The sequence below is a fragment of the Balaenoptera physalus genome (genome assembly GCF_965194825.1).
Source record: "Balaenoptera physalus genome assembly, chromosome: 3".
Taxonomy (NCBI): Eukaryota; Metazoa; Chordata; class Mammalia; order Artiodactyla; family Balaenopteridae; genus Balaenoptera; species Balaenoptera physalus.
In genome coordinates, this window is record NC_138890.1 from 49,918,077 (window position 1) to 49,943,247 (window position 25,171).

The 25,171-nt window shown below is 43.2% G+C and overlaps 1 protein-coding gene and 1 long non-coding RNA gene across 2 annotated transcripts in view; one reads left to right on the forward strand and one right to left on the reverse strand.

Moving 5' to 3' along the window:
- Positions 1 to 710: 710 nt before the first annotated feature.
- Positions 711 to 10,789, reverse strand: LOC309657800. Its single transcript, XR_014261901.1, has 2 exons — positions 8,653 to 10,789; positions 711 to 1,984 (listed from the first exon to the last, which is right to left on the reverse strand). It is a non-coding gene; the product is annotated as an uncharacterized lncRNA (long non-coding RNA).
- Positions 10,790 to 12,167: 1,378 nt separating this feature from the next.
- Positions 12,168 to 25,171, forward strand: part of SLC36A2 (solute carrier family 36 member 2) — a 29,289-nt gene continuing 16,285 nt past the window's right edge. The window contains exons 1-6 of the mRNA XM_082455660.1: positions 12,168 to 12,489; positions 15,704 to 15,794; positions 16,415 to 16,503; positions 17,053 to 17,148; positions 20,825 to 20,909; positions 24,209 to 24,427. Of these exons, the coding sequence (XP_082311786.1) occupies positions 12,326 to 12,489; positions 15,704 to 15,794; positions 16,415 to 16,503; positions 17,053 to 17,148; positions 20,825 to 20,909; positions 24,209 to 24,427 (744 nt within the window). The 5' untranslated portion in view covers positions 12,168 to 12,325. The remainder of the gene's footprint in view (positions 12,490 to 15,703; positions 15,795 to 16,414; positions 16,504 to 17,052; positions 17,149 to 20,824; positions 20,910 to 24,208; positions 24,428 to 25,171) is intronic.

Below are 25,171 nucleotides of genomic sequence, written 5' to 3' on the forward strand. Positions count from 1 at the left end.
AAAATAAATGTCTGTGTTTAAGCCACCCAGCCTGTGGTATTTTGTCACGCATTTCTAACTAAGACACAGGCAATTGTTTTGTTGGTTCTCCTTCTTCCCAGTCCTACCATAGCACTCGGCACATGGCAGAGATTTGGTAAATATTTGTTGAATGAATGAATTAAACTTCCTGTTTGTACTACATTTCAAGGTGCCAGGGAAGTGGTGAAAGCAACACCTGGCCTGGGCTATAGTCTTGGTCCTGCCATGGCACACTACTCTTAACTCACTCTGTCCCTTCCCCTCTTGAGTCTCAGTTCCCCAGTTGGTGAGACAGTACAACTCAATGAGTTGACCTTTCTAGTTCCCTCTAGTAATAAAGTGGTATGATAAAAATAACTCCATCCAGGCACACTGACTGTGACCCAGGCCCTGTACTTGTCTCTTTTCCCACTGAATCCTCCTTCCTGCCTAGAAAACTACAGATGCCCTCATCAGCATTTCACGATGAGGAACCCAAGGCACAGAGCTTTGACCCGCCAGAAAGGGGAGGAATGCCCTTAGCATTAAAAACATTGTTCTTTATGCTATGATGCATCCCTCAGCTTTGGAGGGTTGGAATGTTCTTTCTTTTAAGAAATGACAGTGATATTTTTAAGGACCTTAACAGAGAAAAATGAGAATGTGGTGTTCAATATGTCGACTGAAAGAAAAAAGCACAACGTAAAAACTGCAAGTTAAGTTTTATTTGGGGACCTTACTGCAGACTATAGCCCGGGAGACAGCCTCTCACTTCCCTCAGAGGAACTGCTCCAAAGAGCTAAGGGAGGAGGAGGCAGCATGTATAGGATGAGTTTTTTTGCTGGAAAAAAAAATGTAGTCAAACATCGAAAGACTACTGCTAATCACAAAGAACACACATCTCAAGTCAGTGATTTTAGTGCTTTTCTTTGTATGGGAAGATACAAGCATCTGAGTTCATTGAAATTATTCTTTAGATTTGCATCTTAACTGTCTCTCTAGGGCCAGTATCCAAAGCACAGAATTCTTCCTGGATTCACCTCAGAGCTCACTGTCAGTGGGCAACTACAGTGGCTAATGGCCTGATCCTTGCAGAACTGGAATGGCAGGCAACATTCTTTGTTTACAGTGCCCTTTGTAAGTAATAAATTTGACCAAAGTTTGGGGCCAATTTCATGACCAGTTTGTCCCATTTGTCTAGGAAATCTCATTCCTAGGTCAGACGAGGATTATGTTGATAAGCCACTCAATGTGCTATTTTTGGGATTAGGCCTGTTGATAACCCAAAATTCTCTGAATCTCCTGTCTTACTAGTCTGTTATTATCCAGGAAATATTTTATCTTGTTGCTTCTTCCCATACCTAGAGTTGCACTATTACAATTATTTTATATAGAGTTATATATGTGATCAATTGCCTCAAGATGCTTAGCCATCATTGATTTTGTCAGCAGCCTGGTTACACATTGGGCAATGCAAAAACACTCATAAAATAGACAGGATATAAGTAATATACCTAGTAACATTAATAAGTCATAGTACAGCAGAAAGAGACACAAAGAGCAAACATTTTGAAAACAACAAAGAGAACAATTTATTTTTTTTTTCAATTTTTTAATTTTTTTTGGCTGTGTTGTGTCTTTGTTGCTGCACGCGGGCTTTCTCTAGTTGCGGGGAGCAGGGGCTGCTCTTCGTTGTGGTGCACGGACTTCTCATTGTGGTGGCTCCTCTTGTTGTGGAGCACGGGCCCTAGAGTGCGCGGGCTTCAGTAGTTGCGGTGCGTGGGCTCAGTAGTTGCAGCGTGTGGGCTCTAGGGCGTGTGGGCTTCAGTAGTTGTGGCTTGCGGGCTCTAGAGCACAGGCTCAGTAGTTGTGGCACATGGGCTTAGTTGCTCCACAGCATGTGGGTTCTTCCAGGACCAGGGATTGAACCCATGACCCCTGAATTGGCAGGCAGATTCTTAACCACTGCACCACCAGAGAAGTCCTGAGAAAACAATTTAAAACAATGATTAGTATAACCAGTTGTAATCTGGATCATAATAAGCCGTCAAATCCGAAGGGGAGCCAGCTGGAGAGGCCAAATTCTGGATGGATCAGGCAGAGAGAAAAAGATAAATATTTCATCTTTGTTTGCAAAGGTATACTTTATCAACTTGTTGTGGGTCATAGTTAGAGTAAGAGGAAAGGTTTTCTAGAAATAAAGATTAAAAGCCTGTGATGTTTCAGACAAAAAGTCATAAAATTATTTATCATTTCATTCAGTCCCATGCAATTAATTCCTGTTGATCTGGAAGAAGCCATCAGGTTTCTCATTAGAGTTTTGTAATTCCTTACTAAGTTTAGTGATATGATCTAAAAGTCAGAAACCTTATTTGTCAGAAAGTCCCTTTTATGAATATTCTTGAAGATCTTCTTGAAGCATCAGAGTAAAACAATGACTATAAATGACACAAGACTTAACATGGCATGGTTAAAGATCTGACTACATGCAATTAACAAAGAAACTTAGTTATTTCTGTGACATACAACATTTTAAGATAACTAGAATTATGACTGAACATTATAACAGGACATACCAGATTTTTTGGCATTCTGTATAATTTTTGGGTATCTATATTAATGACATTTACCCATACAATATAACCTAAGAAGGTTTATTACCACCTATTTGACAATGTTTCCCATGTAATTAAGCTTACCAAATAAACCTAATTAGTTTAATATCTCTTTTTGGGATGTTTCAGGGTCCTTTGAAACATCCCTAAGTTAGCTAGAGGTCAAAAAAACTTCATTTAGAATTTGACTTGGGAAAGTTTATCAAAGATAACAAAAGGTTTTAAAACACTTGGTCAGATAAGATCTCAGGTCACTGTGAAATAATACTTATTCATTCAACCAAAGTGACAATAAAAGATTTTAAAGACAACTATAGAAAGTTATACCAGATTGCTTAACCAGTAAAGAAACTTTACAATATGTTACCAATAGTAGATCAGTATTCTAAGAAAACTTTGTTCTCTTAACAGAGAGAGAAAACCGAATTCTAGTTTTTGTACCAGCTTACTTTTAATATTAAAATTTATTTGCTCAATTAAATTTTACTATTAGCCAGTCTTTTTTTTTTTTTTCCAAGAGAAGGAAGTATTATTTCTTGCAGCAAGTAAGGAGAACACTGAGGATCTTTCCCACAGCAGTGTCTCCCCAAACAGCAAAACTGGGGACATTTTAAGTTAAGGGTACATGCATATTCATGAGGGGGCTTGAGCAGAGGAAAATCCAGCATAGAATTGGGGCAAAGGTTGACAGAGTGCAAGCTTTAGTTGATTGAAGTCAAGAGGGTCCACATCATCATTCTGTCCTCCATGTGGGTGGGGGGCCCTCAGTTCCTGCAGAACTCAAAGATGTATTATTATGTATATCCTTTGGGAGGAACTAAGACTCTGCTTTACCACCACACAATTGTTTGACTGCCATTTCTCTGTTCATGCATTCCTTTGTTCCCTTAAGATCATTAGTTACTGAGAACTGTTCAAGGGCAAGCATTGCAGCCAGGCTTAGATCACAAAATTAGTGCAGAAAAGAAAGTGGGGCATGAGAGGGTGGTCACATCCCAGGTCTCAGGCGAATCCCTAGGACGGCTGCTGAGTGTGGGTTCTTGGCTCAGCACAGGAAAGAATTCAAGGGTGAGCCAAAGTGAAAGAAACCTTATTCAGGGAGATACACACTCCATAGACAGAGTGTGGGCCATCTCAGAAGGCGAGAGGCCAATATTAGCCAGTCTTGACCCTGTACAAAACTTTTCTCGGGTTGCCTTTCCCACAAACCTTCTAAAACTTTCTTTTTCACTTTGAGATTTTGTCCTGTGTTTTCCCTTTCTTTGTCTCTCTCCAGGACAAAATTACTTTCTTTTCTCTTAGCAAAATGCATTTCCATCCCGTATACCTTTTCCTTTCATATAAAGGTGTTTTCCTTATTTTCACTTAATTTCTAGTGAAAACCAAGAAGTAAGCAATTATGAACTGTCATGTACATTAGTGTTCTATAGATTGGTAAAATTATAAATAATATTTATGATTTTTTAAAATGTGCTATTTTTATAGAAAAATTTCAATGTAGCACCCTGGTGCTACACTTAAATTTCAGTCCTAATTATCTTTAGCTTCTCTTTAAAAGGAAGCTTATGTTCAGTAATTAATGTTTCAGTATCTTACTTGGGAATGATCTAGATATTTAATGAACTTCCATCATTTAACTTAACTTAGCAAAACTCTCAGGTTTCAAGTTACCAAAAATCTGGAGAAATTAATTTTAAGTACACATACCATAACATGTAAGTATTCTTAAAGAGATCACCTGAAAGCTCTTACCCCATTTATATCTATTTAATTCACTTGTTCCCAACAATTATGTTTAGATTACCCATGAAACGTTTATGAGACATTAGACCAAGTCAGCCATCATTTTAAGCTATTTTTCTTACTGGAGAATTTTATTTATTTATTTATTTATTTATTTTAATTGATTGATCAATTAATTAATTAATATTTTGTTTTTGACGGCATTGGGTCTTTACTGCTGCACGCAGCCTTTCTCTAGTTGCGGTGCAGGGGCTACTCTTCATTACAGAGCGTGGGCTTCTCATTGCGGTGGTTTCTCTTGTTGTGGAGCACGGGCTCTAGGCGTGCAGGCTCAGTAGTTGTGGCTCGCGGGCTTAGTTGCTCCGTGGCATGTGGGATCTTCCCAGACCAGGGCTCAAACCCGTGTGCCCTGCACTGGCAGGCGAATTCTTAACCACTGCACCACCAGGGAAGCCCCAGATCTGGGTGATTTGTATTTGTTCTTAATAAATCTTTATGGAGACTGTGAATTAAGATTTTGGGTGAGGGAGCCTTTCTAGCAGTTTGAGTTTTAAAACATTCTTTTTTCCCCTTTGGTTTCAGGTTCTATCTGATTGAACTAATTAGGCTCAGTCTCAGGTCATTGTGGGCTATATTTACATTTCTGATTTGTAGAGATTTGCAAGACAAAGATACCTACTTTTAATTCCCCCAAAGAACTGGTCTGCCACCTAAATTATATCAGAAGATTGATTTGCTAGACTACATTTTCCTTAATTTGATTTTTTTTTTTAATATCAGCAAGTAGATTTCCAACTAAACTGAAAATCAAGGGTTCTATGTTCTAGAACTTTAGGATTCAATTTATTACGTTTCCAGAAGTTTGCACAAAGCATTCAGCAAAGGCCCTCTTTCTGAGAGTACAAGTTAAACCCAGAGCAATTTACCCTAGGGGAAAAAAAGTCTCCATTATTGCTTTTATTATCCCCTGAATATTAGCCCCCAGTTTTTACTTCATATTGTGTGGGCTCTGGTAACGCTATTGGTTTCTTTTAGTAATTTAATTAATATTGATTGGGGGGCAGATTTATACGCCTTGTCTTCTAGTACCAGGAATACTGTGCAAGTATTCCCCAGTGAGACATAATGTCTATCCCACAATATAATTAGGCAAAAGAGGTGTAACCATCTTATATAAAGCCCATCAATTTTTATCAACTTTCATCTCAATTCTATTAACTCTTATACCTTTAACTTTAGCTTCCATTAGGACCCATTAACAAGCCTTGGTCTTACAAGCAGTCTCAGAAACTTTCATTTTTATCCCCTGGCCATTTTATCCATTTTTGTGTAAAAGGCTTTGGGGTCCACAGTGATGGGTTGAGCCAAGGGACTCAGGCCCTTTTGTCAATCTTTTAACTTGATTAATTGATCTAACTGTTGCCCCAAGCAATTGCTGCTCAGGTATCTCAGTGTAATTTTCTTCCAGCCTTATACATTTTTTTTGAACTGGGGTAAATAGAGCAGACTTGTTTGGGTCCCTTTAATGTTGGGGGGGAATGCTAATAGGGTCTCTTTGGCTCATCCAACTTTAGGTGGTGTTGTATTAAAACCTTTGTTTTAATCCCATCAATTCATTTTATTTATCCCACTTCTTAATAACCATCTAAAGATTTCCGTCCTGTTGGGCGAAGTACTTTTAAAATTTCCACCTTGTTGGGGAGAAGTCCCTTGACTTTCTCCTCAGCTTCTTCTTTGTTAATCAACCTAATTAACATTAATTAATCTAATATTTTTATTAGCATCTCTAAGACCCATTGAAGGGAAGCCAAGACCACAAATAAGGCTTCCTAAACCATTTTTTGTTTGTTTAATTTGTTTTAAATTAAGGGTGTTCTTAAGATTAGCTGTTATATTTTTTGTATCCACCTTTTTTTTTTTTTTTTAACTTTGGGTTTATTTATTTATTTATTTATTTATTTATTTATGGCTGTGTTGGGTCTTCATTTCTGTGCAAAGGCTTTCTCTAGTTGCGGCAAGTGGGGGCCACTCTTCATCGCGGTGCGCGGGCCTCTCATTATCGCGGCCTCTCTTGTTGCGGAGCACAGGCTCCAGACGCGCAGGCTCAGTAATTGTGGCTCACGGGCCTAGTTGCTCCGTGGCATGTGGGATCTTCCCAGACCAGGGCTCGAACCCGTGTCCCCTGCATTGGCAGGCAGATTCTCAACCACTGCGCCACCAGGGAAGCCCTGTATCCACCTTCTAATTTGGTCTTTCCATGGTACCAATAAAACAGCTATTTATAAGAGAATTCTCTAAAAATTTACCAATTTAGAAGTTTCTCCAACTTAAAGGATCCATTGTCTGGCCATTGATGAGTAGTATTTTAATAGCAACTCAAACCAAGACGACACAAGAGTCATCCTCAAGAGAGAATTCAGAGGATGTGTTACCGAGTCCAGGCTCACTGCTCGCCACACGACAGGCCAATACATCGGGAGACGAGGTGTTGAGGCAAGGAATAGCACCTTTATTTGGAAAGCCGGCAGACCGAGAAGATGGCGGACTAGGGTCCCCCAAAACCATCTTATCAGGGTCTGGATGCCAGTTTCTTTTATAGAACAGAGAGGGAGAAGAGGTGAGGAAGTAAAGTAAAAAGGCCATTTATCTTGCAAAATAGGAGGAGATCTGTTAATTTCTTTTCTGCAGCCATTCACAGGTGGGTAGGGTCAAAATGTCTCTCTGTGAGCTGAGCAAAGACACTTTGGTACCCTGTGGCAGGATGCTCACAGCCTTAGACAGTGATTATAATAACAAAAAACAATGAAAAGCAAAGGTTAAAGTAAAAGAAACAGATCCAACATGGATTCAGAATTGGCTCTTCCCTGTTACAGATGCAGCCTTCACAAGATTCAGAAAGTTTACTCCCCAAAGTAGTCTAAGAAAGTAAAGGCCTGCATTGTAGAGGCGATGCAACATAGGCTGAGATGACAGAGGCTCCTTATGGGCTGGGACCCCTTCTGATAAATTTCCCTGAAAATTGGCACAAAGAGACTGCTCGGAATCCCAGTCTATTTGACTGACTGCCAAATGTATGTGTACCTTCTGGATGGCAGAGACCAAGCTCTCGAAACACAGAACAAAATGCCTAAAAAGATCAGTTAGAACATTTACATCTTAAAGGCATGGGGAGAGAAATGCAAGTTTCTCCTTTACTGGGGAAAGAGGAAGCAGCAGGAGGCAAAGGTGATGAGAGAGAGAGAGATAGCATCTGGGTCAGGCAGTTCATATGAAAGAGGATATGAGGGAGGAGCAGAGAGTGAGGCAGGGTTAACATATTAGCAGCTTTTTAAAAATTCTGATGTTGTTTCAAGCAATTTTTTGGTTGGTTTCCCACAAAGAAGTTACTTTATCATTTCCTCTTCCAGAAGTTTTTAAATACCAATCAAAATAAGCATTCCATTCAGTCTGCTCTTTAACTGTAGACACACACACACAAAAATTAATTTTGGAACGTCAAAAGAACCCCAATTTGGCCATTTTAGGTTGAGGTTTCCTTTAGTATATTTTCCCCAATTAAGTAAGCATTTGTAAGTATAATTTTCACAGGTAACATACATGAACCAGGCTGGGGTGTTAGTTGGAGGTTGGCAATCTGTTGCTCCTTTTTTTTTTTATTTTGAAAGCTTTGTTTCCCATTCTGGGTTGGTTTGTCAGGATAAAACTGCTACTGATGATTGTGTGGTGGGCCAAGGTGCTGTCTGTGAGCTTAACTCCTCTAGGTGTCACCCTAAGTCGTTTCAGCTCTTTTACATGTCTTGGCTTTTCCCTCTGGCAATCTAAGACCGCCGTGGTTGCTCAGATCACTGAGTGGCCAGCTCTTATACGTGGTTCCCCAGAGGAGCAAGTTTTTTAAATTAAATAACTGGGTTTCCCTATGGGACTGCTACCTGGTATGAGGACTTGCCTCCACCACTCCTGCAAGTTTCTCAGTTGCCTGAGAAAGCCATTGCTGGCCAGGAGGAGATGTCCCTTTTCTTCTTCAGAGCTGAAAACGCTCATGTAACACTTTTACTTTTTTTCTGACAAACCCAATTAAAGTAGCCAATTCAAGGGAAAATAACAGGCCAGTCTCCTACCTAATCACTCAGTCTAAACCCACTCAGTGTTTTTCAACTGGGGCAACCCAGGTACCTCTTCTTGAAACTAAGTTCAAGGAAGACCTACTCCTCACAGGGAGGAGTTTATCCACCAACAAATAAAACTTATGATCATCAGCCAATAACAGGAGATCCAAGACCCAGGAGAGACTAACCCAAATTCATCTGGAATCACTGAGGAGGCAGACAGGCACAAGGGGCCTCTGCTAGTACCAAGACTCTGTATCCTCATAGAGTTCAAAGGAGAAAAGTCTTCTCTGAATCCTTTCATGGTCACCAAAACTGTTGACTGAAAGAAAAATGCACAACGTAAAAGTTGCGAGTTAAGTTTTATTCAGGGACCTTACTGAGGACTATAGCCCAATAGACAGCCTCTCAGATACCTCTGAGGTATCTTATCCAAAGAGATAAGGGAGGCGCCAGGATATATGAGTTTTTCTGCTGGAAAAACAAAAAAAAACATAGTCAAACATCAAAAGATAATCACAAAGAACACACATCTCAAGCTAACAATTTTAGTGCTTTTCTTTGTATGGGAAGATGCAAGCATCTGAGTTCATTGAAATTATTCTTTAGATATGCATCTTAACTATCTAGAGCCAGTCAAAGCACAGAATGCTTCCTGAATTTCCTTCAGGGTGCACTGTCAGTGGGCGACTGCAGTGGCTAACGGCCTAGTCCTTGCAGAACTGGAATGGCAGGCCCTAAAATTCATTTGGAAGTTTGATTGATGCATGAAACCCCAAAGTCTTGAACCACATAAACTATGTACATGGGAGGGTTTTTTTTGTTTTGTTTTGTTTTGTTCTAATTCTGGAGTTTCTACTATGCACTAGGGATATAAGGGAACATGGGAATAACTAAACTACAGCTTCAGAGGCTTGGATTCAAATCAGAGCCCTGCCTTTAGGCAAGTGAAGTAAACTTTTCTGAGCCTCGGTTTCCTCATCTAATGAGGATAATAAGAGTGCCTACCTTATGTAACACACTTAGTCTAGAGCTAGGCACATGTGAGTGTATTATCATTTTTATCTAGGCAACAGGAGAGCCATAGTAAACAACCACAGGCTATGAAAAGGTGCCTGAGGAAACAAGGATGGGGTAATAAATTCCACCTGAGTGTTGGTTTCATTGTTGTTTTTGAAGTCCCTAACTTCCAGCCCAAAAGAGTACTTGTGTTCATTTCCACCAGATTATATTGGGTTGGCCAAAAAGTTCGTTCAGCTTTTTCCGTAACATCTTACAGAAATCCGAACTTTTTGGCCAACTCAATACAACCTCAGGCAAAGCATTCCCCAGCTGTTTGCCTCAGTTCTCTAATTTATTAAAGAGGGGCAATTCTTCCTAGTCCATAGAGTAGTGGAACTCAAACTCTGGCCAGTATCAGAACCACCTGGGGAACTTCGTAAAAATAAAAAGGCCTGAATTCTCCCTACTTCAATAAGTCTGGGTCTCTGTGTGCTTTATTATCTCCCCAGATGATTCTGATAACACATCAACTTTCCAAACTGCGACGAAAGAATAAAAAACACAAGGTTCTCTGTTTACTCTAAAGGGTCATAAATGATTCTCATTACTTAAATCCCACTTGTTCCACCTTCTACGGAGAGATCAGGCAGTTGAGGCTGTCCTCACGTAAGTTGTATGTGCCCCAACCCAAGAGGAGCTGGACCTGCATCTCAGCATCCAGTGGGAATGAAAAACACAGGCCCTGGGGTCCTCAGTCCCTCGGAGGTCCTCTATAATCTAGCACCTATTTCACCAAGGGGGAAAGGGGAGCAATACCTTTCCCAGGATCACAGTAGCTGTATGGTAGAGCTGTAGTGGAACCCAGAGCTACAGATGCCTGGACCAGTGTTAGAAGGGCTTATTTTGGAGGCTCTCATCCTGGAAGAGCCCCTCTTGCCTGCTGACAGGTGGTACAACAAGTTGGAAGTCTGCAGGCAGCGCCCTGCAGGTTTTCTTGTAGGTGATGATATCTGGGAAGGGCCCCAGCCAAATTCTGATATTCCAGCAGCCCTGTTCCCAAAGGCTTGAAGATTAACTCAGAGTTCTTCTCCAAACCTGGAGAGGAAAGCAAGAACTAGTCTTTTTTTTTTTTTTTTTTTGGCCGCACTGCATAGCTTGTGGGATCTTAGTTCTCTGACCAGAGATTGAACCTGGGGCCACCACCGCAGTGAAAGCGCTAAGTCCAAACCACTGGACCACCAGGGAAGTCCCAAGAACTACTCTTATATCTGAACATCTCAAGACAATCTTATTTACTGATCTTGTTGCCAGAACAAGAAAAAAGATCTATCGGTGGATGAGATCTGAGATTAGCATCACATTATGGAATCTCTGCCACCCCACAGGCCAGGAATACTGCCACTTAAATGGTGCTGGGCAGGGGAATAGAGGATGTTTCTCAAACCACAGTGAGTGTTTCAGTTGATTCAGAGCAAGAAACTTGAAGAGTGGGGCAAGGATTCAAACCAATAGGTCAGTGTAGTGGTCAAAGCCTCAGCCTTCAGAGATAGAAAGATCTGACTAGGGTAGAGTTTGGGCTCTGCAGAGGATTTGCTGTGGCCTTGGGCAAGCTATTCTTTACTTCCCTGAGCCTCAGTTTCCACATCTGTAAAAACAAAATAACAGTGCTACCCAGAGAGGTAGACAGGCTTTGTGGAGTCTGAAGCTTATACCACTGGGAAGGGGATTGGGGGTAGCAGTAAGGGGTGGAGAGAGCCTCTTTAAGAAAAAGAACACAAAATTACAAATTCAAAATTGCATGTAAGACCTTGGAAAGGGTCCCATGTGAGGGAGGGGCCCAGACAAATCTGTCTCGAATGCTACCAGTTAGCTGTGAGACCATTTAAATAAAGCTCATGGCACATGAGATGATGACGTGGGGAATGGTATGGCTTGAGTAAATGCTATAATTTTGAGGGAGGAGGAAATTTTGGCCCATTCATCTGTCACTGAAGCAGAGATAATGACAGAGAACGGAACACTAGAGAAACCTCCAAAGCCTTCTTTAGCTGCAGAGTTCTGTCCTGACTGCCACATGTGACCTTAGGCAACTCACACCCTCTCCTGAGGCCAGCGCTAGGCTAGGGGTTGAACAATCTCTGCCTCTCCGCCCCTTTCCAAAAGAATCCCCACTCCTCTCTCCCTGGAGCCTCACAGAAGCTAAGAAGCAGTTCGAGGTGAGTAAGTGCTCCTTTTTTTCCAGCTTAAGAAAGGAGAGCTCCCAGAAGGATGCCTTAGAGCAGGCATGCAGCCAGTGAGAAGCGGAGCCCCTGCCCCAACGGAGGTGGCGGGGCGGGATAGATATTCTCTTGGATGTAGAAATAGGTTATTGGCTAAAAAGCCTGACGAGTTGGGCTCTCGTCCCTACTCTGTCACTTTTTTAGCTATGTGACCTTAGGCAGGTCCCTTTAGTTCAGAGCCTGATTTCCTCATTAGTTAATTTATAGGACTAAGTGAGAAAATGTAGGTAAAGCACTTAGAAGAGCATCTATCCCTTAGTGAAGTGATTAATAAATAGTAGTTATCAAAATGATCAGTGTCATAGTCGCTGTTGCCGTTACTGTTGCTAGGTAAGCGGGGATGACTCCCTCCCCAGTCCCCTGCCCTCCTCTCCTCCTCCTCCTGGGCATTGCTCCTCTTCCACTGGGCTTCTTCGGGGCAGGAGGCACACCCTCCAGCGGAGGTGGGTGGGGCCTCGTTCCCACTTGGCCAGCGCCTGCTAAGGCACAAGCCGCTGAGCTGGGGTTTGCACCTGACTGGACACCTTCCTGCTCAGTGCAGACCCCACCATCACCGGGAGCCCTCTCTTTGTGAACAGCCATGCCCATGACAAAGAGTGCCGGTGGTCCCCAGGGAGCTGTTGACCTCAAACTGGACCTCAAGTCCTCTTACGAAAGTGCCAAGAAGTTGCAGGACAAGGATTCCGGCTTCTTGGATGGAAGCCCTTCTGAGTCGCCGGACTCGGAGACGACCAAGGGCATAACGTGAGTGCTCTTTTCTGCCATCCCCAGTTCTGCCTTCCAGCCTGGAAGCTTGCAGTGGCAAAAAACCTGAGGGGGGTGTGTCTGACCCCCAACCCATCATGCAACCTTGGGGAAACCAAAGCTGCAAAAGGTGCAGTCAGAGGCTGAGTCAACTTGAGAACTTAAAGGGGCAGGAGGGGAGACTGTCAGAAAGCCCTTAGGATAGAGTGATCTAGCCCCCAACATGTGCAGGTGGGGAAACTAAGGCAAGTTACCCCAGGCCACGCACTGGCTCATTGGCAGGATGGGGGCTGGACTCCAGTGCTGGCCCTGGAGTCTGTCTGTCTGTTTGTTTGTTTGTTTTTAATTGAAGCATAGCCTTAGAGTCAGTTTTGCTCCTGGCCAGTCCTGATAATGTCCGGGAGGGGGGCAGAATCCCCAGCTTCTTGGTGGAGAAGGTGACACTTGAGCTAAAACCACAGACAACCAAGCATTTCCTCCTTCCTGCGGTTACCCGGGCCTCTACTTCCATTGACAACTGCAATGACAACATCAAAAGCACAGTATGTAGAAGAGTCTAGTTTCTTCCACCTCCCTGGGGTGTGTTTGGGGGGAAGTGGGGGGGTTCACTCGTGAGGCGTTCAAACCGTGATAAGGAGGGGTGTACTGAAAGAGTTTCGGCAGGGAAGCCAAGCTCCAGCTCCCTTCGCCTCCACCATTAAAGCAGCATGGCTAGTTCACTGAGGAAAAATGGGTGGGGCGACTGGCTGGCGTGGTGGTCAGGTTCCGCAGCTTTATGAAGAAAATGTTGACCCTGTCGGTGTAGTAGAAAGGTCACTTGCATCCAAGGTGTGAGTCTGCTCCTTCTTTCTCGAAGCCTCAGTTTTCCCCATATGCAAAATGGGGACACATTGTTGGCAGTGTGAATTTAAGGAGGTTGCCTGTGGCAGTTACATCTGAAAGGTTGAGTGTTGTGTGGGTTGGGGGAGAGTGTGCAGCAAAGAGGGAGAAAGAGGCAGGCAAAGCTCCTCCCACTGCCACCCTGCAGGACCATTCAGGGATGGACACAATGACTGACGTTGTGACCGGGTTCACTTGCCCCAGGGCTAGTCCCCCAGGGTTGCTAAGAATTCAGGATCCTGAGGGTGAGATCTCCAGGCCTTGGGGCATCCACTGCTGAGGTGGGCTATTTCTCCATCGGAGGCCTTGAGGGAACCAGTCCTGAACGGTTGGGTTGGAATAGTGACATCTTATGGAAAAACCCAAACGAACTTTTTGGCCAACCCAATAAGATATGGTTTGATGGCAATTTTAGCTACTTAAGAATCAGAGAAGAAAGCAAGTCAGAACTAGCTCCTGGCTTGGAGGGAGGTAATAAACAGGTTGGGTAAGCATGGTACCTATGGAGTTAGCTCACCGGGGTTTGAATTCCCACTTCAGCTACTTACCAGCCTGAGCAAGTGATAGAACTTAATACTCTAATTTCTCCCCTGTGAAATAACAGTTGGCTCCTCCCCAGGGTGGCTGCAAAGGCGATTTGTGCAGGAAGCCCCCAAGCTTAGTGCCCGTAAGCCGACTACTGTGACTACAGTGACGTTCCTAAGTCACCAAAGGAGTTAAGGCTAGAACCCAGGTCTCCTGCCTCTCAGCCCAGTGCTTTGCACAACTCACCACATTATTAAGTTGTCTTAGTCACCCAAAGTTAAATTCTGATGTCCTAAGTCCTTTAGTTAGAAATTTCCAAGTGACCCTTTGACCCTAGTTGCAAAACAGGCCCATCATTGGAGGGCCGTGGGGTGCAGTGCTCAATCAGCGATGTTGACACCCACAGGGAGAGAGAAAGGGACGCAGAGACTCTCCACCCTCTTTCTCCCACAGTTTTTCCCTTTAACCCTTAACAAATGGCAGATCCTCAGGAAGCTAGAGGATTCAGGGATTAATATAAAGAACATTTATATTAATCCCTGAATGTTTGGGGCAGTTCTTCCAAAAATATTCCTCCTAACATTCATAGAGGCTCAGCAAAGTGGACATGTTGCCCAAGATAACACAGCTAGTTAAGTAGTAGATCAAACCCATGCCCCCGAAGTAGAGGCGTGGAGTCTTAACCACTGGACCACCAGGGAAGTGCAGCCTTGGGTTTTAATCCCTGGTTTGTCCAACCCCAGAGACCGGGCTCCTTCCATAATACCTCTGCTGTTCTTCACAGTAAGTCTCTTCACTTGGAAGGCTCTCCTGGGGAATTTCCAAGGTTTCTCAAGTTATAAATGTTAACCCGATACTCATCTTAGTTTAACCTCGTCCAGGTACAAAGAGGTGTAAAAATAGGTTGTTTTGTTAATTCACCGCCAGAGAGGATACCTCCCTAGAACTTCACCCCGGGTGGCTTAGACCTTGTCTTCTGGACCACCTTCACATCTGTCTTAAAAGTCTGAGTGTTGTGTTTTGTTTTTGCCGGAGGTAGGAGGAGACTTGCCATTCCCCAGTTTGATGTCCTGGCCTGAGGGAAAAAAAAAATCCCTCTGGAGCCCAAACCCTAAATAACCCTGTCCCAACAGACCCCATCTGGGGACCAAGTCATTTGGCCTCTTCATTCAGAAGTCACAATGATTTCTCTTTGCTGCCTGCCCTTTCTCCTTTTCTCTGAGTTCAGTCCTATATCTGCTACCAGTATTATGACCTTGGGCTGTTTGCTGCCCTCTCTGAGCCTTACTTCCCTCAATTATGAAATGGGGCTGTCCCTTTAACCCATCTCTCTGGGCTCCTTTCCGGGAGGCAGTCCAGTAGAAGTGGGATGAAGAACAAAGACTCTGAGGCAGTTCTGGGTTCAAATTCTGGCTCCGCAATATATCCTTAGATAAGTCATTTTTAAAAATCTCTATTCCTCAGTTTCCTCATCTGCAAAATAAGGGCAATAACCTACTTCCTTGTCTTGACAAGAGGATTAAATGAGAATAATACATGTAATCCTTAGCATAATGTCTGTTATATAGTAAGTGTTCTAATGGCATATATTGAGTGTTAGCTGATAAAACCAGGACAGTTCTGGGCAAACTGGGATGGTTGGTCACCCTACATGAGACCCAGAGTGCCAGCAAAGGCCGTGGAGACTGAGAGACAACCAGGAGCCCACCTATCCAGCTCAACTCTGGTGTGGGCACGCTGGGACAGAATGCCTGTTGGATCTCCTCACCTCTGCACACCCACATACTCATGTCTTTTTCCTCTCCTTTAGAGCATTCCAGACCTTGGTTCACCTGGTGAAAGGTAACATAGGCACAGGGATCCTGGGACTACCCCTGGCTACGAAGAATGCAGGCATCCTGGTAAGAGGGGCTGCCACAGGTGGGGCCAGTACAACTGGATGGTAGCAAGGAGGTACGAGGACAGCCTCTAAAGGTTTATAGTGGCCTACAGTGAGCAATCTTTCTGAAAGGCAGCTTGGTCCAGACTTGGAGTCTAGATATCTAGCCTAGGTTTGAGTTCTGGCCCTGCCACAGGCTTTGAGTGGCCTCAGCAAGCCAGTTGTCCACTGTGCAGGCCTCAGCTTCCTCCCCTGTGGAATGCAAGGGTTGGACTATGACTGGTTTTCCAGCTGTGCTCTGTAGAGCACTAGCTCCCAGGGGCACCTCAGAGGCCACTGAGGACCACAGTTCTGAGCCCTTACTCCTTCCACCGTACCCCACTGTGACTGCCTTTTGCACTTTCCCGGAGTACGACTTGAGAGCATATTTGCAAGAATAGATAACATTGTAAGTCAAGTATACTTCAAGAAAGAAAAAAGAAAAGAAAAAATCGCTGTTACTGCTAAAAAGGGTTTGCAAACCAGTTTGCTAGAAAATTCTTGGAGTTCGGAATAATATCTGCACTACCAAATCTCTCCTGGCCGAGTTATTCACAAGTCCATTCTCTTCTCTCTTCCCTTGCCCCTTGGCCCTTCCTCCAGATGGGCCCTCTCAGTTTGCTGGCCATGGGCTTCATCTCCTGCCACTGTATGCACATCCTGGTCAGGTGCGCCCAGCGCTTCTGCCACAGGTGAGGAAAACACTGTCCTCTTGTCACTTCCTTTGGTACTTGGTTCTCAGGGACATCCCAGAAGCATCCCACATATAACAAGAGTTCACTTCTTAATTTCTTCCAACAAGGCCAAGAAAAAGAGAAAAGCATTTGGGGCAGGGAGCTAAATGAAGCTCTACCACATGACTCATTAGGTGATCTCAATCAGGCCATTGTGCTTATCTGTTTGGCTCATCTATAAATTGGGCATAAACAATCCATGCCTAACCCTGCCTCAGAGAATTGTCATGAGGATCCAGTGGGATCAAGGATATGAGAACTACTGTACCCATGCAAGGTGTGTATTATTACCCATGTTATATAGTCACCGTCCCACTTGACATGTAAGGAAAACAAGCCACCAAGGAAATACCACCAGGTGTCAAAACCTGAACTAGAACTTGGGTTTCTGCCCCAGTGTTCTTTCCATTCTAGCTGGGTTCTGTCTTGCTATGCGTCTCCTGACTTTTCAGTATATTATCTTAATTTAAACTGCCTCTTGGTAACTGTATGCAGTCTCTCCTGCAGACTGAACAAGCCCTTTATGGACTACGGGGACACGGTGATGCACGGACTAGAAGGCAGCCCCAGCACCTGGCTCCGGAACCACGCCCACTGGGGAAGGTACCTTGGTCTTGCTTTGCCCAAAGTAGGGAGGACGTGCGGCTGTCAGGGATGCTCTCTTCCCTGGAAAGTTGGCTCGTGTAACACAGAACACTGGACTTCACATGAAAGGGATTCAATGGCAGTCTTCCTGATCCGGCCCCGCTCCTTGTATATACAGGGTTCTCATTCCTTTGCTATGCAACTTGAATATCATTCACTTTTTTATTAAACCACATTTATCTAGTTGCGACTATGTACCAGGCCCTAGAAATACTGTGGGCAACAAGGCAAACAAAGCTTTGCCCGTGCAGAATCCATAGTCCAATGGGAAACACAGACCTTAAACAGTTTAGGACACAGTTACTTAATAGCCACTGGGATAAGTACCATGAAGGAAAGAAGCACTAGTTGCTACCAAGCAGGTAAGGAGATGTACGTAGGTTCAGGTACGCTTCCTAGGATGGAACAGTTGAGATGAGTTCTGAAGGAAGGCATTCTTAGGAATGAGGAATTACCTAGGGAAAAGTGGGCAGGAGCCTGAAGGGCCTTCCAGGAAGAGGAGCAAGCTATGAAGATCCTGAAGCAAGAGGGAGTATGTGACAGTTTCAGGGTAAAGAACGACCAGGTAGCTTGAGGGCAGATAGGGAGATGATGCTGAAGAAGGATCCAAGGGCCCAAACAAGGTGTACATTTTAGACCCTCTTCAAGGTCTTGTTCTTTTCTTAAAAGCAACCAGGAAACCACTGGAGGGTTTTAATCAGCGGCTTTCCTGTTTTAATCATATTCGCATTGTCTGAAGATCTGTCTGGCTTCTGTAAGGAGAAGAAATTGTAAGGGAGCAAGAATAGAGTTAGACCCATGAAGAGGCTGTTGACAATGTCCAGGCAGGTGACAGTGATGGCTGGGTCCAAGCTGGTGGCAGTGGGGATGGAGAAAAGTGAATTTGGTCATGATTTGGATCCCAGGGTTGTGGGGAGAGGAAATCAAGAGTCAAGGTTGACTCAGGCTTCTGATGACTTGTGTTTTGCATATTCAAGCAGAGATGTCAAGTGGGTAGTTATATGTATAGGTTTGAACCTGTCTTCATGCAGGAGACACTGAAGTCATCAGCTATGATGCCAGGGGACAGAAGAGGTCTCTTAGGGAGAGAGTATATAGTGAGAAGAAAAGAGAGAAAAAGACCAAGACGTTGAGGGTTCCTTGATGAGCTGAAGTCTACCTCCTGCAACCTCCACTTTTTTGCTTTTGGAGATGATGGAAACAGTCAACGCCTGTCTCCTGGTACTTGGGACTAAATCTACTCTTTTGTCTTTGTTTTCCCACCTCTCCCCACCCTGTCTGTCTACTCTTTTCTACTCACCTCTAGATTATCAAAGTCTCTCTTGAACTGTGATACCCCAAACTGCACTACCTGAGGTGTGCCTTGCCCACGAGCATCATGGGTCTGGCATGTCTCTTGACCCAAAGCCCATTCACATACTGAATTAATAAATTCAGCCTATGAGCAGACTAGTAAGGCTATGGGATGACTTCCAGTATTTTCCCAGTTGTGTGACTCAAGAGGTGGCTTTTGCCTGTCGCAACCCGTCAGATCCTTCTACTTATTGTTGGGCATGTAAGGTAGATCTTCCTGCTCTATTTAGGAATTTCACTCCACTAATTATCTCCTCTCCTATAACTTGAACTTCTTTTTTGAACTATGGGCTCTTCCTCTCAACACTGAAATGTGTTCATGTATCTCCATCTTAAAAACAATAAAATAAATTAATAAAGCCTCCTGGACCTTATATCGTCCTCTATCTCATATTCATTATCTGATTATTCAACAGATATATACTGAATACCTGCAGTGTGTCAGGAAGTGCTTTAGGCAGTGGGTTTACAACGATGAACAAAATGGGCACCTTCAAGACTGGAACTCACACTCTAGCTTTATGAAAGAATAGCCCACCCTCTAATTTTACATCCATACACCCCATTCACACCTCCTTCATGGGTCACCTGGCTTTCCTGTCCTGTACTTCTACTGAAGTCCTTTCCACCAGTGTCCTAAAAGACCTCCCTGTTGCACCTTCTTTGCCCTAGAGAACCTCTCAGCAGCAGTGGGTACAATTGACTGTTCTCTTCTTCAAACATTCTCTCTTCACTTGGCTTCTATTAAACGCTTTTTCATCCTAGTTTCCTACCTACCTCTCTGGTCATTACTTTGCAGGCTTCTTCGTTTCTATCCTCCCTTTAAATGTTGGTGTTCTCTAGGGTTTGGAACGCTGCCTTCTCTTCTCACTCTGCACACTTTCCAACACTAATTTGCCTTCTCAAGGCTTTATCCATCACTGACAAATCAACATTTCCAGACCCCAGTATGCGGTTGTCTCCTGAATGTCTCCTGTAGGAACCTCAAGCTCAACAATTCAGGTACTGAATGTGCCATTTCTTCCCCTTCCCCTAAAACCTGTTCTTCCTTCTGAGTTTCCCAGTTCATTTTGTTGTCCAAGCCAAAAACTTGTCACTCACCTTAAGTCATTTCCTTTTTCCTTCCCCTAGATGTAGGTGGTCACCAGGTTCTGTAAGTTCTAGTTCCCTAGTATCTCTTAAAATGCTTTCAGTTCTCTCACCCTAACAGCTACGTCTTTGTCCAGGTGGCTGCCATCTTTCACCTCCATTATCTGGTCTTCCCATCCTCAGTCTTGCCCCCTCCAATGGACTCTCCACATGGCAGCTAGAGAAATCTGCCTAATCCCTCTGCTGAAATGCTTTTTCCTCACTACTTCTTCGCCATCTGCCCCTCCTCTTTATTCCTTTTTTTCTTCTCTCACTCTCTTTCTTCCTCTTCCCAGGGGACTCCCGCTCAGGTATTGGTTTTTTCTAAGAAGGCTGTCTGCTCTTTAATTCAGGTAAAATGCCCTTTTTACCATGGCCCTTAGTGCCATATTATTATTTTTTTAATTAATTTATTTCTGGCAGCACTGGGTCTTCGTTGCTGCATGCGGGCTTTCTCTAGTTGCAGCGAGCGGGAGCTACTCTTTGTTGCAGTGCACGGGCTTCTCATTGCGGTGGCTTCTCTTGTTGCAGAGCACGGGCTCTAGGTGTGCAGGCTTCAGTAGTTGTGGCTCACAGGCTCTAGAGCACAGGCTCAGTAGTTGTGGCACGTGGGATTAGTTGCTCCACGGCATGTGGGATCTTCCCGGACCAGGAATCGAACCTATGTCCCCTGCATTGGCAGGTGGATTCTTAACCACTGCGCCACCAGGGAAGTCCCGCCATATTATTTTTTATCCATCTCACCCACTAGTCTCTAAACCACTAGAGGAAAAGAACACATGTTATTTGTCTGTGTATCTTCAGTGCCTAATACGGTGTCTGGTACATGGTAGGAAAAAATTTTAATGATTGCTAATAAGTTGTGCCTACTGCCTTACATCAATTAGTATCAACACAGAGCTGGGTATGGGGCAAGGTTCCTGAGGATGAAGAATTTTACCACTGCTGAGTTGAGAGTGTGGAGGTGGTTGAGAAACATGTTTTTCAAAGAACTATTGTTACGTCCCTTCTACTGCCCCATTGTTGATTGTGGTAGCAGGACCGAGGGTGCTGGTCGAGGGTCACCAACCCCTGGGAACAGAAACGGAAATGACAAGCCAGCTCTTCTTTTATAACAAGTTTTTTTTCTTTTTCTCTCTCTCCTCTCTTTCAGGCGTATGGTGAGCTTCTTTCTTATAGTCACCCAGATGGGCTTCTGCTGCGTGTACATTGTGTTTCTGGCTGATAATTTAAAACAGGTAGAGTCTTCTACAGAAGGTGGGAGGGAAAAGAACATGGAAAAGGAGGGTCCTCTTTTTCTAGTTGTTCAACAAATAGCTTCTTCTCTTTGGGCCCTAGTGTCCTCATCATACAATGAAGAAAGTTAAACTGAGTGTTATCAAAGAACCCAGGCTTCCCCCAGTTCACATATCTGCAGATTTCTGTAAGTGATTACTTTATCCACAGTACCCTTTGTCCAAGAGTTGTATCTAAAACTGGACCTGTCCTCAAGGTTGGTCTTTAAAATTGAGCTGGAAGTAACCTTGGATTTTGTCAATCGTCCTGCCTTGGTACGTAACCATCCTTAACTCTTCTTAAACTGATATAGGTCTTTTTGAATGATACCTAATCTTTGGGCCATCTTTATCTACCTTTAGCTGTTTAATCTCCTTGGTTTAACAGTTTTTTGTCCCCGAGAAATTCTTCTGATCTAACCCAATAGTTATCTTGGAGCAATTTGAGCAAAGTAATGTGGGTAATAACAGAGGCTATCCTTAATCAATAAGCTTAAAAAAGAAAACTATTCTTCAGGGCTCTTTTTCTGTTTATAGTACTACCAGAAATTTGGAAATGTAAAAAAAAAATTTAAAAGAAGGAAAAAAACAGTGAGAATTCAGAATTAGCTTCTATTATGTGTCAGGTACAGTGCTGATCATTTTATAAGCTTTCCCTCATTTAATTCTCTCCATGGTCTTATCAGAGTAGGTACTATGGTTATTCCCATCTTGCAGATGAGAAAACTGATGTTATGAACTCTATAATGTATATAAATACGGTCACAGAACAAAGGTTAAAAACACAGGCCTTTTTAACATCACAGCTCAAGTTTTTAAACACTATGCTATACTGCTTCTCAAAATAAAACAAAATTATTCTTAATCCAACCACTCATGGATTGTTTTAAATGAGTATTAACTGATTAGCATTTTTCAATGTCCTTCAATTTTTTAGTGTAATTTTTAATAGTTTTAGAATTTTCCATCGTACAGATGACTTAGTCTTTTATCATCTGATATTTTCTGTTTTTCTACTATAATCTGTTTTTCTACTATAATCTGTACAAGTCTTTGTACAACCCTTTATTACTTTAGTATATGTATTTTTTAAGTAAAATTACTGGGTCAAGGAATTTGATTTGAAGGCTCTTAATTGCCAGATTGCTGCTTGGAAATCAATCTGACATTAGCAGAACTTTATCAATCATCTGTCTAGAGACAAGCTAAGCATTATCTCAAGGAGTTTTCAGACTAAGTGGGATGTGCTCTAAGACATATAAAAAGCTAAATATCAATATAATATGTCGGTGTTGGGTCAGGACTCCACTAACACCCTGAGGTTGGGGATGCTTAATTGTGAGCTAAGGGGCAGAAATGTATGGGAGCAGGAGAGATCATTGGAGCAAGAGAAGGCTCCCTTGAGGAGATGCACCTGAGCTGGGCGTTGAAGGGCAGGTTGGAGAAGTAGTGGCAGCCAAGGTGGGAGGAGGAATAAACACCTGAAGGCAGGAATGTACAGGACTTGCTCAGGAGAGGCAATACAAGTGGTTGTAGAAGAAGGTGTGGGCCTTGGGAGAGGAAGAGCTTTCACAGTTGAATGGGTCCATTTATGGAAGGCCTTGAATACCTGGCTAATGTTCCAAGTATTTTTCCTACTGTAGTGAGGAATCAGAAAATAACAAGACTTAATGATTTATTTAAGTATTCATGATGTGTTAAATGAAAAGGAGATTTCTTTTTTTTTTAATTAATTAATTTATTTATTTTTGGCTGTGTTGGGTTTTCGTTGCTGTGCATGGGCTTTCTCAAGTTGCAGTGAGCGGGGGGCTACTCTTCATTGCAGTGCGCAGGCTTCTCATTGTGGAGGCTTCTCTTGTTGCGGAGCAGGGCTCTAGGCACACAGGCTTCAGTAGTTGTGGCACACGGGCTCAGTAGTTGTGGCTCGCAGGCTTTAGAGCGCAGGCTCAGTAGTTGTGGCACATGGGCTTAGTTGCTCCGTGGCATGTGGTATCTTCCTGGACCAGGGATCGAACCCGTGTCCCCTGCATTGGCAGGCAGATACTTAACCACTGCGCCACCAGGGAAGTCCCGGAAAGGAGATTTCAAAATAAGAGTGTATACTATAATTTCAGTCTTGTAAAATAAAAAGGATGCGTGTAATACATGTAATTTGTGATACTGCATAGAAAATGTACAAATGAATATATTGCAAGGCATTACCATGGCTACCCATAGGTACTGAGATTATCATTGATTTTACATTTTCTTCTTACTTAAATCTAGTTTCTAATTGTTCTGCAGTGGACTGTGTTGCTTGCACAATAAGACTGTAGCCATTAAGTCATGCTGATTCCAAAGGAGGGTGGTACCCTGCCTCCTACCCCCACTTTGCTGGGAGGTATTTGTACAGTGTGCAGGGGGTGTTCCTTGTTTGTCGCAATGACGGGGGGATGCTAATACCTTTTACTGGGTGGCGTCGAGAGATGCTAAATGTCCTGCAATGAATGGTCAAATGCTCACAAGGAAGAGTTCTTTCACTCAAAATGTCAATGTTGGTCCAATTAAGAAACAGTAAGTGATGAGCTTTTTTGGTTATAAGCAAAAGAAACAGATTCAGTGGAACTTAAGCAGAGAATGAGTTTAGTGGAAGAATATTAGCTAACTTCCAAAATGACAGAGAAAACTAAAAAAAAAAAAAATGGGTCTCAGAAAAGGACAGGAACAGGAACCAGGGCAGCTAGGGGGATGTTGATAGAACTGATGAGCAGTCTTCTCAGGGATTCCCTCTCATAATTACTGTTTACCCTTTTCTAGGTCTGCCTTGTGTCATTTTGCTTGTTATTTAGATTCATATTCCAGGGAGAGATGTGAGTGCCTCTGCTTGAGTCAAAGGCAGTGCTTTGGCTCTGCCACATGATTGTGATTTACAGTCCACCAAGGTTGTATTCATGTGGGAGAGAATGCACCAAAAATAAATCAAACTCAGGAGGAATGGATTCTGCGTTGCCAAAAGCTAACAAATAGCCACTCTAAGTTTAGGTATTTATGTTTATTAAGTTTGTTTTTTATTAAAGTTATTTCTGCAGCTTCTGTTGAGGAAGTATGGTGCAGAAGATGTGCAGTAAGAAGTCCTAAAGTCACTCTCACTCACTCTGAGACCCTGGCACGTGAGACATGCTAGCTCTTTGTGAGGGAGTCTGATTATGGGCCAGGCACTCAGCTAATCATGTGGCCAGAAGATTCATCGAATCTTCCCCTTGCTTTTCCCATTCCTCTCCCAGGTAGTGGAAGCGGTTAATAGCACAACCAACAACTGCCATTACAACGGGACAGTGATCCTGACGCCCACCGTGGACTCTCGACTCTACATGCTCGCCTTCCTGCCCCTCCTGGTGCTGATAGTCCTCATCCGGAACCTCAGGGTTCTGACCATCTTCTCCCTGTTGGCCAACATCACCATGCTGGTCAGCTTGATCATCATCGCCCAGTCCATCATCCAGGTTAGCACACCACACTCCTCACTCCTCTAGTGGGCAGAGCCTTTTATCAATGACAGACTGACACCTGGGGCCAGCCCTGAGGGTAGATAGGTATGCACTCCCCTCGTCAGCTTAGAACCCACTTTACTGTAGCATTTCTTCCACAAAGATGTCTCTGTGCACTCTCATTTTTCTGGGTATCTCCTCTTTGATGTTCCTTCTCCAATACTCGTTTTATGTCAAATCCTGGTTTTAGAAAAAAATTATGCTTTGCAAGGAAAATATCTTGATTGGTTAACTATAGACCATTCCTGTAATGGCTGGATAGCAGCAAAAGGCAGATAAAAAGCAGGATTTTCTACCACAGCTAAACCTTATTGAACTAGTCTTACATCCTCTAAGCTATAATTCCAAGTAATTGCAAAATTACCCCTAGGGAACTCAAGAGAAAACAACAATAACAACTAATATTTAGTCACAGAGGTATAAATAGAAAGTCTTGAAAGACCACAAACAAATCTATCATGGTGTAAATCACACATCTTTGAAGTTGAGTATGGATATTCATTTTCCCTCAGTTTCCCACTTTTCTCTCCTTTCTAATTTTCATTTTATAATGGACAAGCCTACATAGAAATTTAAATCCAGAAGACCCTTGGCATGCCTAATACCTTTCAAGATGTTTTCCTCTTTCAGAAGTCACAAGAAAAAAACGTTATTTTGTCCATGGAATTTAGTAAAAATAACAGATTAGCCAAATATTTT